Here is an 18,531-nt window from a genome sequence, read left to right on the forward strand (position 1 = left end):
AAGCGAAAAAACAGTTTTTTGCAAGTTTAAATAATACTCTAGATGGCCTTAAAACCGCAAACGGTAGATAATACAAGAAGGCCATCAATATGTTGTTAAAATGTGAAAAGTCTACAAATGACGTTACACCACTTCAAAATCCGACTGACGAAATGTTTACCAGAGTTTTTTGTTCAATTACAGATATAGATGTAGCTAACAAGCGAATTCCGCATTGTGATAATCGATGAGACAATGTCATATCTGATATTAATATCACCGATGAAGAAGTGAGACATGTTATTAAGTTGCTTGATCCGAACAAAGCGGTTGGTCATGATATTATAAGCAATAAGATGCTGCTGGCAGTCAGAAATGCAATTTCAAAACCCCTAGCGCTTCTTTTTGGTAGTTCTTTACAAGAAAGTTGGAGTAGCTCTCCGACTGTTTTCTAGATGTACTGAATATATTTGAGGAATAAAATGACTAAAATTGGTTTTTAAATATAAGCGTACTGCCAGTTTGTTACATTCTTCAGATATATCCTAATTTCAGGGATTTGCTACATCGCATCTACCCAAAAGAAGTTGAGATAAAAGATACCACAGACACTGTGAAGTCGGCCTAATATCTTTACCTACACTTAGAAATCGATGGTAAAGGAAAACTATTGACCAACCGTTACGACAAACGTGATGACTTTTCATTCAGAATTGTCAACTTTCCTTTCATCTGTGGCAACATCCCTTCGGCTCCTGCGTATGGAATGTTCATATCACAACTCATACGTTATGCCAGAGCTTGCCGAAAATACGCAGACTTTTTTATCGCGCTAGAACTCTAACAAATAGGCTTCTGGAACAGGGTTATGATACACCATAACGAACCACGAGTTCATGATGACGACCATAAAACTTCTGTACTGATGACCTCAATCTTGTAGCAACATAACCCTGTCCCTGAAATTAGGATTGTTTAAAGATAACACGTCATCTATATAGCGGAAACTGAGATTGAAGGATCTAGCTAAACAATATTCTTTCTTTCTGATCAGATCAGCTATAAAGTCAGCCTCATAAGAGTGAAGGAATAGGTCAGCTAGTAAAGGAGCACAATTTGTTCCCATTGGAATGCCGACCGTTATTTGAAAAACACGTCCACCACATTGGACAAATATGTTGTCGATTAAAAATTCCAGCATTTTGTAAACATCTTCCTCTGTATATTTGGAAGATTATTTTGTTATTAAAATTAAAATATGAAGAGATTCATCATAAAACTCCTATGTAGTTGTGGGTTCTTTGTCATTCGATATCGTCGATATAAAGTGTTTAAAATTCTGTTTCGTGCATATTGAAGATTCAAAGTGTTATGATATATCTGAAGAATGTAACAAACTGGCAGTACGCTTATATTTAAGTCATTTTATTCCTCAAATGTATTCAGTACATCTAGAAAACAGTCGGAGAGCTACTCCAACTTTCTTGTAAAGAACTACCAAAAAGAAGCGCTAGGGGTTTTGAAATTGCATTTCTGACTGCCAGCAGCATCTTATTGCTTATAATATCATGACCAACCGCTTTGTTCGGATCAAGCAACTTAATAACATGTCTCACTTCTTCATCGGTGATATTAATATCAGATATGACATTGTCTCATCGATTATCAAAATGCGGAATTCGCTTGTTAGCTACATCTATATCTGTAATTGAACAAAAAACTCTGGTAAACATTTCGTCAGTCGGATTTTGAAGTGGTGTAACGTCATTTGTAGACTTTTCACATTTTAACAACATATTGATGGCCTTCTTGTATTATCTACTGTTTGCGGTTTTAAGGCCATCTAGAGTATTATTTAAACTTGCAAAAAACTGTTTTTTCGCTTGTTTTTTTTTAATTGTATACTTTATTGCGTTGCAGATTAAATTTTAATTTGGCGGATAAACTTTGTTGTAAGATGTCGTTATACTACAAGTATACCGGTCATAATCAAACTGATAGAAGAGATGGTGTAAAATTTTGTATTATCCATAAAACGTCGCTAAGAAACTTACAATGCATTACATTGTGTAAGTTGTATAGGAAAATGGTACTTTTAGACTTTTATGGTTGCTCTCATCAGATGTCCTCTTATATTTTTCGTTTGGTATAAAATAAATTCACGTATACAAATCTCATATTACGATCCAAATATTTTAAGACATATTCACATTTAATTTTTTTTGCCCCGTGCAGGTCCGGGTGTTAAAAGAATAGGCCTGCAGCAGCGCTAAGCTTGTCGTAAAAGGCGACTAAATAGTTCTCAGAACCCTAGCCGGGGGCTAGGGCGCTCTGCTCACAGAGCAACTGGGATGTGTGCCCCAGGTGGTGGAATAGGGTACCCCTGGCGTGTTACATGCTGGGGTTGTCAGGCTATAATACGCAAAACCTGACCGCAAACCATAGTGGTGCACCGTATTGGGAAAGATGCCACGTTCCTCGCACGTTAAAGAACTCTGCTGTGGTATTCTCCCGGAGTAGGAACCATAGGGCTCCGCCATAGGAGGCTAAATTGCCCGACCCTACCCACCTCTCCCTATTTCTAGTGGCAATCAAAATTTGTCGACCCAATTGTCCTTGTGTCCCATCCCTTTCATCATTTCATGTTCATTTTATCATCAATTTCATGTTCATCGTCTGAATATAGCTGAAATATTGCTGCCCGGACGTTAAACTCCAACAAACAAACAAACAAACAAACATTTAATTTTTATACTTAATTTATTCTCATGTAGTACAACGAAGGCATGATTAGAAGTTGGTGACACTCTTAAAATCAACGATATGTTTGTATCGTATTCAATTTCCCCACTTCTGTTCAAGCTTTCCTTTGAAACAAAAAGAAATCAAAGACTTGGGGCTTGTTTTGTCCATAAAAAGATACAATTTGATAGAAATTTGAGTGATATCTTAATGTTGTATTTTATCTACATATTATGTGTGCTATGCGTTCTCTCCGATATCATGGACTTATCATTAAACAAGTTACCCTCAGCATGTTTAAAAATTTAAGTTCAAACTTAATGCCTTCGAAAGTCTGTCTCTCGTTTGCCAATATGAATGTGTTGCAAAAATAAAGAAAGATAATCGATATTGACTTTATACTCAAAGTATTCAACAAACCAGGAATCAACGAACAGAACAAAAATGAAATATCCAATTAGTGTCTCTAGTAATAATAACAATAAAACAGTCTGTAATTTCTGCCGCCATCAACTAGCGGATGACTTCCCCTGGCGCTGTTCTTGTTATCTGAGTCCTCATCATCCGTTTTCACTATCTCGTCTCTGACATGCATGCCTTTTACTTGTTGGCATGGTCCTTTGTATCTTAGTAAATAAAAGGGTTTATTTGTTGGAAGTGCTATTGGAGTACTTGCTGACCCATCGGACCTGTGAATAAAGACAATAAAACAACATTCCATATACAGCTGTGATATAACGTCTTATGTTGTATCAGCCGATCTTCATTATGTCTTATCTAATTTGAAAATATAATGTTTGCAACATTAGCTTAAAGTCATTGACGGAAAAATTCTATTCATCAATACACATGATGCAAAGACTAACAACAGTACTAGTACCAAGAAGACATTCATGCAAAATCGGAACGTTTGCCGTATGTGTTCTCAATACAGACATGGAAAGAAACGAGTGACAAAGCATCTCTGAAATCGCACTAATGTAGGATTAGTTGCAAAAACCACCTTCCACGTAGGTAGAAGTCATTGTAAATTGTTTGTTTTTACCCCTAATATATGCTAGTTAGATGTCATTGCTTACCTGCAACAGTAATAAATGAGAGTGTTTCTGTCATATGAACCACTTGGCAAAACGCCTCCATAGCTGTTCTCATTGTTACTGTCTTCGTCATCCCAATGAATATGACCAGTTTGGAACCCTCATTGTAAAATAGCGGTACACTAATTCATTATTTATCAAGGATAGTATTGTCATTTATCAACACATATCACGTACGGTTTTTAACTGAATAAACAAGATAATATTGAGCAATGCCTATAAAGAACTTCGGTAGGTAAAATATTGTTGTCTGGATTGATGTATGAATTAGCTAGTGATATTAAGATACGAAAATACATTCGAATAACGACAATTATAAGCAGTAAGAGCAATTAAAACTTCTATACTGTAAATCGGAAAACTGTCATGTCGTTTGGTTTTGGTTTGCTTCGTTTTTTTTCCTTTGGTGTTTTTAGTTGAGTTGCTCATTTACTTTTGTTACTTTGTATGTATGATTTTAGTTACTTTATGTTCTTTGTTGTGTATGTCTGTTTTCCATGTCTGGTCTTTGTCTCTGGATTACACTCTTTTGATTACCGCTATAACCTTGGTTCCCTTGATTACTCCTTAGCAACTTCATATTTTGAAGACCAGCATTAATGATCATACCGCAAAACAAAGTTTGATATTCTTTGAAGAATATTTACAAGATAGTAAAATATTTTCTAAAATATCAAATTCTACAGCACATTGCATCGTTCTCGGAAGAATAACACTATTGAACACAAAATGACAGACATACAAGCAGATAGAAAGAAAGGTAAAGGTAGCTCTATACCTTAAGTTTTTTTATTAAACAATACTCATTTGGGGAGGGGTGTTATGAACAATATGAAGATGAAAAATGCCAAACAAAACCTTTTGATGGTATCTATAGATGCTTTTTTTTCTCTATCCCGTTCAAGTAAACCAACCTGGTGTACAAGATATTCCTGACTTCAAAATACAATAGTTCCCACGTGGCCAATTCTGTGTTCCGGGTATGACATTTTCGTCTTTGGTACAGTAATAGAGCACAAAATTTCGTCCAAAGCTGCCTGGTATTGTATTTAAAAATGCATTTTTTCAACTGATATTTTTTTATAATTATTTCTGATACATGTATACGAATAGAAAAAAAAAAACAGAACAAAAATGAATCGTTATATTCTTTTGTACGGATATGACGTGACGGGGCACTGACATATTAGCCTTACAAACGTTGTATGTCTATTTTGTTTAGATCACTAACACATAAAATAGTGAAAACTGTATGGTCGACAAAAGCCCTTTCCTTCCCTTCTTTTAACACAGTAGGTCGATATTGTACCTTATGTACAGAACAATAAATAAGGCACCCAATTAAGGGTCGTTTTGTGCAGGTTTTTCAATAAAACAAAATTGATAATGGAATGAAATTTTTGTTACGTTATTTCTTATTTTAGATGCTAAATTGCCGACATTTAGCTAATAATAACAATAAATAAAGACTTGTACCATAGAAATGGTGCCCAGGTGTTATATAGTTTTGGTTATCGTTGTCTTCGTTGTCTTGTTTTCTCCATCCTTCTTTCCATCTAGAAGGACATCCTGCTGTCGGTTTAACGAGGGTATAAGTTCCTTTTGGCCACTGCACTGTGAAATACATGTAGTTGTAAAAGCAAAGAAACTATAATTCATACATGAAACCGGAATAAACTAGGTAAAGATGAAGGAAAACACTAAAAATAAACCAAATTAACTTGCAGAACGAACACAAAAACTAAAGGATAAATGAGCAACACAGGCTCCACAAAAATTATATACTATACATATGCAGCATTATGACAGAATATCAATAGAAACATTGTTGGGATATTTCAATATGCAAGACATGTGGACAAAACTTTGACACAAATAACTTAAATCAGAATTATATAGAAACTGATAATAATAATTTTATTAGTTGAATTAACATAAAATGATAGTTCATAAGATAAATTTATGTGTTTAGTCACCTATTTCATGTGCATACGCAGATGAAACCATCAACACCAGAGGCATAAAAAACATCATCATTCAATAGAAATCCGCTGGATCTAAAATAAGGTAGTAAAATAACTGTTCAAGCCATTGACAAATATAAGTCATTATCATATAGCTAGCAGTGAATGTTCCCTGTTCCATGCACTCGGAGGCTCGTGATAATATTTTGGTTATTCATTCTTTCCAACTAAACATCCTATTAATAATGAATGAAAATACAAAAAAAATTACCGCGGGAAATAGACAAAAAGAAAAAAAAATTCTGTATAACAAATAATACTATCAAGGCAAAAACCTTGGAACAACCACAATGGTTCTTTCTAATATTGTGCAGGCAATTTCGGTGAAAATTGTGGATTAAACCAGATTTAAAGGTGCGCCTTAGCTCCCTCTTTTATTTCAGTTCATTATTGCAGGTGCATTACAATATAAATGAACATGGTAAAATCAGTAGTCAAAGCAGTATGGAAACTATGAACAATGTCACTTTCGGGTCCAAAACGACTTAGAAATCTTGAATATATTTTATTATACAGTATTTTTGTGATCTTTGGAGAAGATCAAATAAACATATGTGAAATGTATATTTTTCGTAACAAAATTCTAGCGGTGATCAAAAGAATGCAATCTAGGAACAAAGACAAAGAATATAGAGTAACTAAAATCATACATACAAAGTAACAATAGCAAATGAGCAACTCGGACTCCATTAAAAACTGGGAGCATGGACCAGGTGCACCGGTAGAATAAGCATCCTCTGCTTTTCTAGAAACTCCCGCCGGATAAAACGTTTGTTTACACTTGTGTAAAAATAAAAAAAAATATTGTACAAAAAACCTCCTTGCTAGTTGTTTTAATACAGACGTAAACTCGTATGATGTTCGTACAACGTTGATATTATTTGTAATGGATTTAGATTGTTTCAAGCATAAAATGTTTTTTGAATCAATGCAAGGAGACTTCTATATGTACGATGAAATCTGTTTAATTCCAAACTTAATACATGTAATTTGCTCAAACATTCGTTAAATTTTACAATCATATATGTAAATTTGATGCACACAAATATTTAATTAAATATTTAATTACTTACTTGTCTATGTGGACACTAAACTACTCTATCATTACATAACAGATACAGTTATTTTAGAGCCTAACTAATCAACGAGTAGAAAATATATTAACGACTTCTTCTCACATCACTGTTTTTTTAAATGTAATCTAGATTTTTATATCGACAAAAAAGCAGACAAGGAAACAATGAGACAGTAAACTGAACAAAAGATACATGTGACAATGAAAGAAGACCATTTTATTAAGTGATCCGGTTAAACTTGATACGACGAAACCACATTTCCTTCTGTTTTAAAAAGATAATATTTCTAACAGTGTTCCGTTGTTGTTTTTTTTAAATATTATAATACATACTCGTCTAATGTTATTGTCAATTTCGTTTGAATTTAAAAATAAAACTTTAAGTTTAATGAGTCATTTGGCTATCACCTTAAATCATTACCAACGAGGTTCGTTTTTGTGCAGGATTTTTTTTTATTTATGCAATAAGAGCCATGTAGTCGTTAGCACAGCACTTTAGTTCATATCTTATAAAATCTTATTCAGTAAACAACGTATCTCGAAGCAAACGAAATTAACAGAAAATATCAAATAAGTCATTGTTACTGAAGCATAAATGCTCTAGGAATTTTTAACATTTTTACATTTTATCGATGTTTTTATTAAGTGAGGGTAAAGTATTTTCATTTAACTACAAAAAAAGTGTTACAGCAAATTTCTCTGTACCATTGTAACGCTGAGACGTGGGCTAAATGTTGATACCTATATATGTATCAATTTACTCCGCTTTGTAGAAAGAAGTTCAAAGAATAAAAAATTGAGATTTTTGACTCAATAAGGTATAAAAAGTAGCCAAAAAAAATACAAATATGCTTCAGTTTATATTTGGCGACAAAATAATTCGTAACCGTTCCTCAGTTATGTTTCCATCCTCACATATTTTGTTCAATTCTGAAGCGATTTTTTACTAAAAGATTAAGTACGGTCGCTGGGTAGCTTCTTATAAAATTTTTTTATCCGAAAGTTGACGCACTGCTTCTGAGATGTAGCTAGTTTTATCCTTGACTGCTATGGCACTTCCCTTGTCTGCTAGGTTATAACGATATCGTCAGGGTTTTCAAGGATTGTACTGCTTTTTTCTCATCTTCAATTTTGTTAGTTTTATGCTGAAGAAGGATATCGGTTATCCAAAATATTCAATGTAAATTTTGCCATCATTTTGTGATGTTGAACATGATTACAAGTAGCCATTTTGCAATAAATAAAATAATGAGTGACTTTATTCCTAAGTGAGCAACATTCAAACACTAAATAAAGATGGCAAACGAGGACAAACATCATTGATCACAACAAAACAGGATGACAGGCTTTCAAAGAGGTAGCATAGTGGGTAGAAACCAAACGTACGCATATAAACGAGGAGCAGCATTGTTTCACTTCTACTCGGCTTTTGCATATGCGATTTTCTATATCAAATATTGTTTAGATAAGTGGTAAAAAATTATGAAAAACACTCAATAAAAATTCATTCCCCTCCATCAACAGACAATAATCTGAAACATAGTCTAGACTTGTTATGCTAATGCCAAGAATGAAATTAAATGAAATCTTTGAATATTCCCGAATAAATTTACTATTTCAGTTGAATCCAGTTCCATTGTGCCTTTTAAATGTTGCTATCGTTCATCAATGTATTTTTCTTATTGACGAAAGTCAGCCAATTTAGTTCCATTTCGCGTTTAAACATTGATATTGTTCATCAATTTATTTTTCTTATTTACGTAACTCAGCCACATCTTAATGTATTATTGATGGATATTTATTAAAATTCCTATGTTATTTTCCTTTCGTTTGTGTGTTGGTATTTTCCCCTAGTATTCCTCAAATGTCGACCCGATTTTTCAGGTAAATTGTCGGTAAATAAAAAAATATGGTAGTCGAGAAATAAACCTTGGCTATATGTTAATGCATACATAGCGATTGTTTGACAGCTTGGACAACAGTATTTAAACAATTCGATTTGGGAATTTATATATGGCTTTACTACTGAAAATAACATTTTTTTCTTCATTCTTTGGCACTGCTAAATCAAATTGAATATTATCTTGGAAATTCTTATTATTATATGTTTCAAATGCAGAGGATGGCTACCGTTCCGATTCACTTGGTCCATGCTTCCAGATTTTGGTTTTTGCATGTTCTTTGTGCGTGTCTATTTTCCCAGTCTGGTATTTATTCCTATATTATATTCTTTTGATCGGTTCCCAGAGTTGATCAGAGATTCATTCATTCATATCATTATTTCCTCATTACATTAGATTTTAGAATTAAATACAATCAGTACATATAAACAGCTTATTTCATAAATACGATGTATATAGTTATATACATGGAAGAAGTTTTATATCAAACTAATATATGTACCCAATTGAACAGCATGTTAGACAACATATCATGTGTTGGGATCGAATTGATCGGATATAATCGGCACTACTTTTAACAACGTGTATGTGTGGCACAACTTCATGAATTAAATGTGATCTTTAATGTCACAAAATTCGATTGACAATGGCAACCGACCGAGTAGGACTTGGACAATCTTGTATTTATATAGCCTACCAGGTATTTATTAAGGTTGTACAAACATAGAATGTTGATAATATCCGAAAAAAAACCCGTACATTTGTCTTCCTGAGTTGGATAGATATGTAAAAAGTCTAACAAGAAAAATCTGTTTCCATAATATTCTAATACCCAAACTAACAAATTTATGTAGTAGAAATAGTTTTTCTTTGTCTGTTATTGATCCGTAGATTATATTCTTTTGATTGATTGGTTCTATTGATTACGCATTCCACAGAAACGGTAGTCACTTGCTGATTAAACGGCTATAACAATAAAAATCATACAAATAATGAAATGTAATTATAAAAAAAATTATGAACTAAGCTGAAGTGTTTGTTCTCTATTTATGAAATATATATTCGTTCAGACTTTCCTGTGTTTGTTCATTGATTGAACTTACGGATTAGTATCGTCTCTCAATATTTGCAGGGAGTAACCATTAGCGAGCTTATTATTCTGACAAATTTCAATGCTTATGATTAAACAAAATGATATTACTAACAGGTCATATTTGAAAACTATATCACAACTAACTGTATTTCTAGAATGGGTCTTATAAGCGAAGTACGAATAGTGACGTTCGCAGTACATATACACATTATTCTTTGTCAAGAAATCAGAGAGATTAATTATAATCTTCTCAACGAATTGAGAGTTTCCGGAAGTTACCGTAATCTCTCTAAAACTGAAACAACAATAAGATGCGCTGTAGAGTGTCTAATGGAAACTTCTTGTGTTTCAGCTAATTACAACTATGCCTTCAGTTTATGCGAATTAAATGATTTTGATCCAATGCAGGAAGCATTCATTTTAGAAGATAGAAACTGGACAATTATATACTTAGTAGATCGTAAGTATTGTTTTGTACTTAGTAATAACTCTACTCATGTTCTATTACAAGTTTTAAGGAGGTAGACTTAAGGTAAGTGATATTACTTTTTAAATCAGTGATATGTTTGTGTCATATTCAATTTCACCACAGCCTATGAAGCTTTCATTTGAAACAGAATGAAATCAGTCCAAGTAACTTTGATGCTTTCATAAGATTGAAGTAAAATGCTGAACAAAAACGTTCTATTGATTTGTAAGAGTTGAGTCCCCTACCCTAGGTCTACCTCCTTAAAATTGCCTCGACAACTATGCTAACCTTTGCAAAAATTTATATGAGACATATACTGCTGATTTAGTAAAGCCAATATTAACATTGACGCTCGTAACTTTAGGATCAATGGCTATACGATTACGTCATATATTTGACTTAATTTTTTTGGCAAACTACATATGTCATAATAGACCTAAGTAGTCTTCAATGAAATAGTGGCATTCGAAAACAGTTTCTTCCCGATTTAAAAAAGCGTATGTTTTATACATTCCTCAGTATCATGATTTCTTCGCGAAGTGACAAAAAATACATAGAATTGAATACGTTTCCCCTCTTAATGCCTTTTAGTTTAGACCGTAAACATGCAGGTAAAGATTACGAAAAGCAAATTGAGTAAAATGATATGCAGAAATTAGTGTTTGAATGGAGACCAAAGCAACAAATAAATGATAACGCTCTAAGTATCAGAACAAACTACTTTAATGTTTTCGTAACATACTATAAATTAGGATAGCGTGCTCGTGTGTAAAACAAATACAATAGTGCTTAAATCTTTCCTGTTTAGATTTGTCATCAGACTTTTGAGTTACATCTTAGGCCGATCCAGACTTTCACGGTCATGAGTGATTTTTTTTTTAATTTTTAATCTGTGCATAACTTGACCAATCTTCAAATTTGGGCTGATTTTAAATAACTGTAGAATTCCATAGTTATGAAAGTAATGTTTGCAAGCATTTGAATATAAACGCTCTATTCAAAAAGGGATAGCCTGTCATAATTAAATAAAACGAAGATTAACGGTATGAAACACTACTAAGATATATACGTCTTAATAGGGTACATTTTGTTCTAACTTGTGATAATTCCATCTTAACTTCTCTAAATATATCTGAAAAATACTTGGATTGTCTCGACTGAGTCTCACCACGTCCAATCAAGTCTCAAAAAGTTTTTACTGTGTCTCGTCTTGTCTTATCTTGTCTTGACCAGTCCTGACCAAGTTTTCACCAGTCTAAACCTGTCTCGAAGAGTCTTGAACAGTCTTACCAGTCTTGAATAGTCTTAAAGAAGTCTCGACCAGTCTCAAATGAATCTAAAACTGTCTCGATAACATATATTTAACAATTTAGGACTGAGAACAATCCTAATTTAAGAATTCAAAGATAAGATTACTGTATCTCTTTCATGCATGCATTGTCTTTTGCATATTTTTTTTTGAAGACTGTTACTTAATTATTCAGGTTATAGGAACGAACATTCATAAAGATACTATGATATGGAAAACATCAAAGTTTAGATGGAAGGATTTGAAAACAAAGTCAAATAAAAATAGTTTAAGTGAAAAATTTGATGTTTCACCCCTGCCTGTGAAATAAAAAAAAATATATTAAATACAATTTACTCTGCCTAATTTAAATTGTTTGTTTGTTGGGGTTTAACGTCCGAGCAGCAATATTTCAGCTATATTTAGACGATGAACCTGAAATGGATGATAAAATGAACATGAAACGATGATGAAATGAAAAAGGGATGGGGCACAAGGACAATGGGTTCACAAATTTTGATTGCCACTGGAAATAGGAGAGGTGGGAAGGGTCGGGCAATTTAGCCTCCTGTGGAGGAGCCCTATGGTTCGTACTCCGAGAAAATACCAGAGTAGGGTTCTTTGACGTGCGAGGAACGTGGCATCTTTCCAAACACGGTGCACCACTTTTTTTGTTGTTGTTTTTGCATGTTATGTGTGCGGTTTTTTTTTATGAAATAAAAATTATAGTTTATAAAAGGATGTATATAGAGAAGAAAATCGGTTAAAATCATGCCTGTCAATAATAGTATTATCTTTTAAAATTAATTTTCAATTAATTTTCTATATCTTAAGTACATCTATGTTTAGTCGAAAGAGAAACCAAAATATGTTTTAAGCATTTAACAAAATAATTGAAGATATGAGAGATGCGAGATGCATCCCCTATATAGCATAAGGAAGGAAGATAGTATGGACTGACGAAAGTACGAACACCCTACATCTTTACATATTCTCATTTTGCAAGTTTAGGTGTAACGATATTCAAATGCCTGATCATTTTATGATATGGTTTAACGTCTTTTGGCAGAAAGGACGAGAACGGCTTGACCAATCGAACAGACCCTGCTTTAAACTAGTCGTACAGCCAAATAATAGAAGTTCACATTCTCGCTTGCACCGAAAACAATGTGTCTGGCTATCTTTTTTTTTTTTTGTTAAGATATAACTTGTATAAGTATTACGAATTATGTATTCAAAATCTGTAGGGGATGTTCCGCGTTAATGTTATAGATGCATAATTTCGCATGATAACGCAAAAAATATAATTATAAACAGTTTAGTTGTCGCTAATAAGCCTCTGTGGTTTTATGTACATGTTTGACATAATATACAAAAGGTTTATGAACTATCTCACTGTTTTACATAGTAAAAAGCCGACAAGTGGCATGCAGCAAATTTGTATCAGTTGTTTAACAATATTTATTTTATAAAAACATGCAATTATTGACTCCTTTAGTTTGGCTATGCATTATAAAATCGAATGTTTGAAATTGTTAACAACAAAACACAATCATCATAATCATCTGAAATGTAAGCAGGTTGTTTCTATGGTTTATAAGCTATTCCTTTTTTAGACGGTAGTTACGGTGTAATACTTCGATCGATTTTATTTTAAATGAACAAGTGTCTATTGGTGTCAGAGAGGAGCCAGTAACGCGGGGATATAGAGGTGAAAGATGTATTTTCTTACCTTTGTATAGTTATTGACCTGTATCAAATTATAAGGGAATTCGTGTATGTACATGTACATGTAAGATGAATTGTCAATGTGTACATTTGTATTACTGTTTTTCTATATAGTAATCTTTATACTATACACGTACTGTGTATGTTTATCGCTAAATTATACAGATACTGAGTGGAATTATTTATGTAATATACTAGCTGTATACTTGTACATTTATATATAGTTCATTTTTGGTATCAAAGTAATATTATAAAATCTACTAGTGACCGAGTGAATCGAAGACAAGAAATATGAATGAAATTTAAACCTTATACACATGTAGTTACACTTGTAACGAAGAATTTAAAACAAATGATAAAATTCCGATCTGAATGGAGATTTAAGGCTCTTCCCTTACTCCACTTTTATGTATAAAATTTACGTGAATATTTCTATTTAAAGATTAGACAGCTCAACTATAAACATACAAATTAATTTAACGATTATTTTCATTGTGTGATGTTTGTTACGGAGGCTCATTTCCTTTACATCACATGTCACGTGTATCGCACATGTATAATTTACACGCACAATTAATTTGGAGTTTGAATATGCAGCAGATAGATCACGCACTGAGTAATACATTTATAATCTAAGTACTATCTGTTTTCGATAAGTTACATGAGCTATGTATACATGTGTATTAAGAATTTGTGTTTATATCGAGTGAAAAATAAAGCGGAATAAGAAAACAATGCAAGTTTTAGAGATGCCTCGTTGGAATAAATATAAAAATAAAACTTCATGAATTTCAGTGATAAACTCACCTCTTTAGTGCACTTAAATTTGAAATCATTAATTAAAAATATGTTTACATGTAATATTAGACTAGGAGCTTGAAACTAGTAGTTCTATATTAAAATTTCTTTAAAAAATGACGTTTTATGTCGATTGTGCCACAACCCTGTTGTCGGCTATTCATTTTAGTTAATCGGATTCCCTGAGATAAATCCACGTTGCTATATATACTTATAACTTGATTTTTCGTTTGGACTGATTTGCAAATACATTATGTGTCGGACTTCATTTGTAGTTAATTCAAGGGACGATTTTCCCTCAATTAAAGATGTCCGGTTGTATGCTGTGCCTTACCCATATTAAAATTGGTAATGAATTGGTGCTTATGAATTATTTCTTTACATTTGATAATTTATGCTAAAACCTACAACAGCAATGTCGATTTCCAAAGCAAAAAAGCAATTGCGATCTTGTTATCCGAATTATTAACTCAGGATATAAGAATATGCGCCTTATCAGCTCTCTTGTCGACATCACTATCTAATCTCAGATTGTTTCGTAATAACGAATCAAATAATAACAGATGTGATTATTATCTCAACAAATCAGGCTTTATTATTGTTTTCCCATGTTGACTTTTGCGTGTACAACTCAAATTTGCATTGGAACTCTTATGGCCACAATTGATGCGGGAGTTTTGACTAGCCATAAAAAATACTTTTTCCCACCATTTCATTTTGAAATGGCTGTTTCATGTACATTATTATTATATTTTTTTCTTGTTTTATATTCAATACAGAACTTTGGCACCTTGTATTCCGGGCGACGGCTGGTATTGGAGTACCATCATATTCAGCATACATGAGGACCTACAGATGCATGCAAGCTTCCACATACACTGGGTTGTGCGACACATTACAGAGATTCTACCGTTATTGACGATTGGCAGGCCCAGAATATTATACAGGTTACCTACTAAAGCTTTTTTAAGACGTACTCGGTATAATTTTGCTATTTGCCATTTGACCTTGAAGACACTCTCCTATGGAAACGGAAGTCACCTAATCGAAATTCTAATCAGCCAAAAACTGATAAAATGGCATTAAAAATGTATCGAAAATTAAAATGGCGTCTTGCTTGTGTTCCAATTTTTAAAGAGAAATGTAAAAAAATTCAAAATTTCATTGCTGACGCACATCGTATGTTATGGAGTCTCGCATTTTCCAGTTGGTCGAGACATTAGCGATACAGCAACACAACGGTGCATTATTTATTAAGTTAAATGTAATTTGAGTACAAATAGCTTCGTTTCTCATAGACAAAGTTTAATAATCATATTATACTATAGCAGACATTTAATGACCACTGAAAAGTAGTGCAGTCAGTCAGTATCTTGCTTGTAAAGTTACCTAGTGCACTCAGACTATGTGGAGTATTATTTCTTTTATTTCTTTTGTAATTTTTATGTCACTAAAATTTAGTTAGATGATGGAGATTTAGGCAAACGGTCGGTGTAGTTTTTTTGTTATATACAAAGTGTAGACTATTGAGTTATGCAACATCATAATTCAATGCTTCAAAACCTCAACCTTCGCTTGTCATTTGATAAGAAGTAGCCCATGTGATAGGATTTTGAATTCATTTATACGTAGTATCTGAATTTCCCATTATTGATGCTTCGATATTTAATTATTTATGTCTTGATAAATTGATCTTGTCAATGTGCTTGGATAAAGTAAGTTATCAGTAACAAACATTATTGGCAGCAAATACATATGATAAACCATATTTCCACATTAAACAGTACTAAATCAACAAGTAATGATCAACGTCACCATGAACTTTTTAAACAATATTGAGAAAATGTTCTGAACTGCATCATAACTGCGGCGTAGACGAAGATCATGCTTTATATACACTCCCGCGAGTAAAAATTATATTGTTCTATCCCAAGCCTTACCTAGTTGAAATATGTGTGACGCAAGATAATCTACTACCGCAACTTTAAAAATGCAATTAATAAGTAAGGGTCTTTACCTAACTAGACTATGGTAACGTTTATTGTTGCATAACATTTTTATATGATCTTAAGAGAAGGTTAATTCCATGTATCTTCTGCTATTGGCACTGAATAATAGTACAGCTATGATGGTTTGGAAAACGAAAACGAACTCTAATCCAAGAATGTCAGTGTATCGATTTAAAACTAAACCCATGCCCTTACAGATTGTAATAAGTAAAATTTTGTACATTAAAGGTAAAGTTTGTACTCTACACAAATAGTGTATCGGTTGTCCACATAACATTTAGAAACTTAGTCACTGACAACAAAACCAGCTGGTTCACTTCCGACCACATTATCAGCAGTTCCTTTATCGATATGACACCCAGTACAACTTACAACTTTTTCGGAATATTTGGGTAAGATCTAATTTTATTCTTAGATATTCTATTATATTTGGGTCCTAAAATAAGCTCCAATTATATTGCATTGTTGTTAAGTGTCATTGTAAAATAGAGGAAGCCGGTCATTCCCAAACGGAAGAGTAGAGATGCACAATTTGGTCCCATTGGAATGCCGACCGTATCTTCGACAAATTGTGCATCTCTACTTGCGGACCTATTCCTTCATTTTTATGAGGCTTAGGTTATAGCGGTAATCAAAAGAATGTAATCCAGGAACAAAGACCAGACATGGAAAACAAACATACACAACCAAGAACATGAGGTAACTTAAGTCAAACATACAAAGTAACAAAAGCAAATGAGCAAATGCTCCACTTAAAACTGGGAGAATGGACCAGGTGCACCAGTAGGGTAAGCGTCTTCTGCTTTTCTAGAAACATCCGCCGAGTTGCTCACAAAAAGTCAAGTCCGAGGTAGACAAACGAGGAAAGGAAAACTATGACACGTTGAATGAATCAGTTTTCATGGTGCAGATGAATATATTATAACGATCCATGAGTTCATGATGACAACCATAAAACTTATGTTGTGATGACTTCAATCTTGTAGCAACATAACCCTGTTCCAGAAGGCTATTTGTTAGCGTTCTATCGCGATAAAAAAAAGTCTGCGTAGTTTCGGCAAGCTCTGGTGTAACGTATGAGTTGTGATATGAACATTCCATACGCAACTGCTGAAGGGATTTTGCCACAGATGAAAGGAAAATTGACAATTTTGAATGAAAAGTCATCACGTTTGTCGTAACGTTTGGTCAATAATTTTCCTTTACCATCGATTTCTAAGTGTAGGTGAAGATATGAGGCCAACTTCGCAGTGTCTGTTGTATCCTTTATCATATGTTCGTTGGGGTAGATGCGATGAATAAAATCCCCGAAAGTAGGATTGTTTAAACATAATACGTCATCTATATAGATAAAAATCTAACAACAAAACTCTGACTTTAATATTTATTTTGGAATCTTTTTTAAATACATATGATATTCAGAATTAAAATGAACTATAAGTTACATTTATTAAAAAAAAGTCTAAAAACAGCATATGATTAAGGAATATTGTCAAAGGGGGGAAATTCATATTGACAATTTTATAACTTTACAAGTCTAGACGCGATCTTATAACATCTTAACCCAGAATTTCCATACACTCTTAAATGATAGTCTGAACAGAAAACAAAACAGCTGGTCTTGTTTATTTGGACAAAACACGTCTTACATGTGTCGAACTGAAAACAATCTTTTAGTCTTAAACAGTCTAAACATTTCGAACTGAAATCGATCTTACTCTCTTGCATAGTCTTGACATTTTTTTGTTAAGATTTTTCAGTATATTTTAAGACGGTCTAAGATTGTGTTAAGATCGGAATGGCCGTTTAAGACTTAAAACTCAGTACTAGTGGCGGAAACTAAGATTAAAGGATCTAGCCAAACGATATTCTATCTTTCGGATCAGATCAGCTATAAAGTCAGCCCCATAAGAGTGACGGAATAGGTCAGCAAGTTAAGGAGCACAATTTGTTTCATTTGAAATGCCAACCGTTTGTTGAAAAACACGTCCACCACACTGGACAAATATGATGTCGATTAAAAATTCCAGCATTTTGCAAAACATATTCCTCTGTATATTTTGAAGATGATTTGTAATTATTTCTTACAAAGTGTGAGTAATCTCTACCAAGAACTATATATTTGTATCTAGGTGTACCATCGTTTTTGGAAAAAAAACAAGGAGGTATAATGCTTTTAAGTCGGGATTTTAACTTAGTATGGGGAATAGAAGTATACATTATTGAAAAAGCATAGGTTTCAATGCTATTATATTCAGATTATATTCTTGAACTGATTGTCTCCAGAATTTTTCAGGATCCACATTGAATTAATACCACTACAGGAGT

General features: G+C 33.1%; 1 protein-coding gene across 1 annotated transcript; it reads right to left on the reverse strand.

The window, feature by feature from the left end:
• Positions 1 to 2,720: 2,720 nt before the first annotated feature.
• Positions 2,721 to 7,093, reverse strand: LOC148600055 (uncharacterized). Its single transcript, XM_088558519.1, has 6 exons — positions 6,916 to 7,093; positions 5,795 to 5,875; positions 5,295 to 5,432; positions 4,733 to 4,855; positions 3,801 to 3,918; positions 2,721 to 3,410 (listed from the first exon to the last, which is right to left on the reverse strand). Exons 2-6 carry the CDS (start codon positions 5,853 to 5,855, stop codon positions 3,188 to 3,190), a joined length of 663 nt encoding a protein of 220 aa, XP_088414645.1. The 5' UTR covers positions 5,856 to 5,875; positions 6,916 to 7,093; the 3' UTR covers positions 2,721 to 3,187.
• Between the last annotated feature and the right edge of the window lie 11,438 nt (positions 7,094 to 18,531).

Source organism: Perna viridis, chromosome 13, assembly GCF_037379345.1.
Source record: "Perna viridis isolate PV_CMFRI_1.1 ecotype Kerala chromosome 13, ASM3737934v1, whole genome shotgun sequence".
Taxonomy (NCBI): Eukaryota; Metazoa; Mollusca; class Bivalvia; order Mytilida; family Mytilidae; genus Perna; species Perna viridis.

Coding starts and splice junctions, on each gene's coding strand:
- LOC148600055 (XM_088558519.1), bottom strand. CDS start 5,855: ATGATGATGTTTTTTATGCCTCTGGTGTTGATGGTTTCATCTGCGTAT. Junction 5,433..5,794: donor TGCGTATGCACATGAAATAG/GTGACTAAACAC, acceptor TGTATTTCACAG/TGCAGTGGCCAAAAGGAACT. Junction 3,411..3,800: donor CTCATTTATTACTGTTGCAG/GTAAGCAATGAC, acceptor CTTTATTCACAG/GTCCGATGGGTCAGCAAGTA.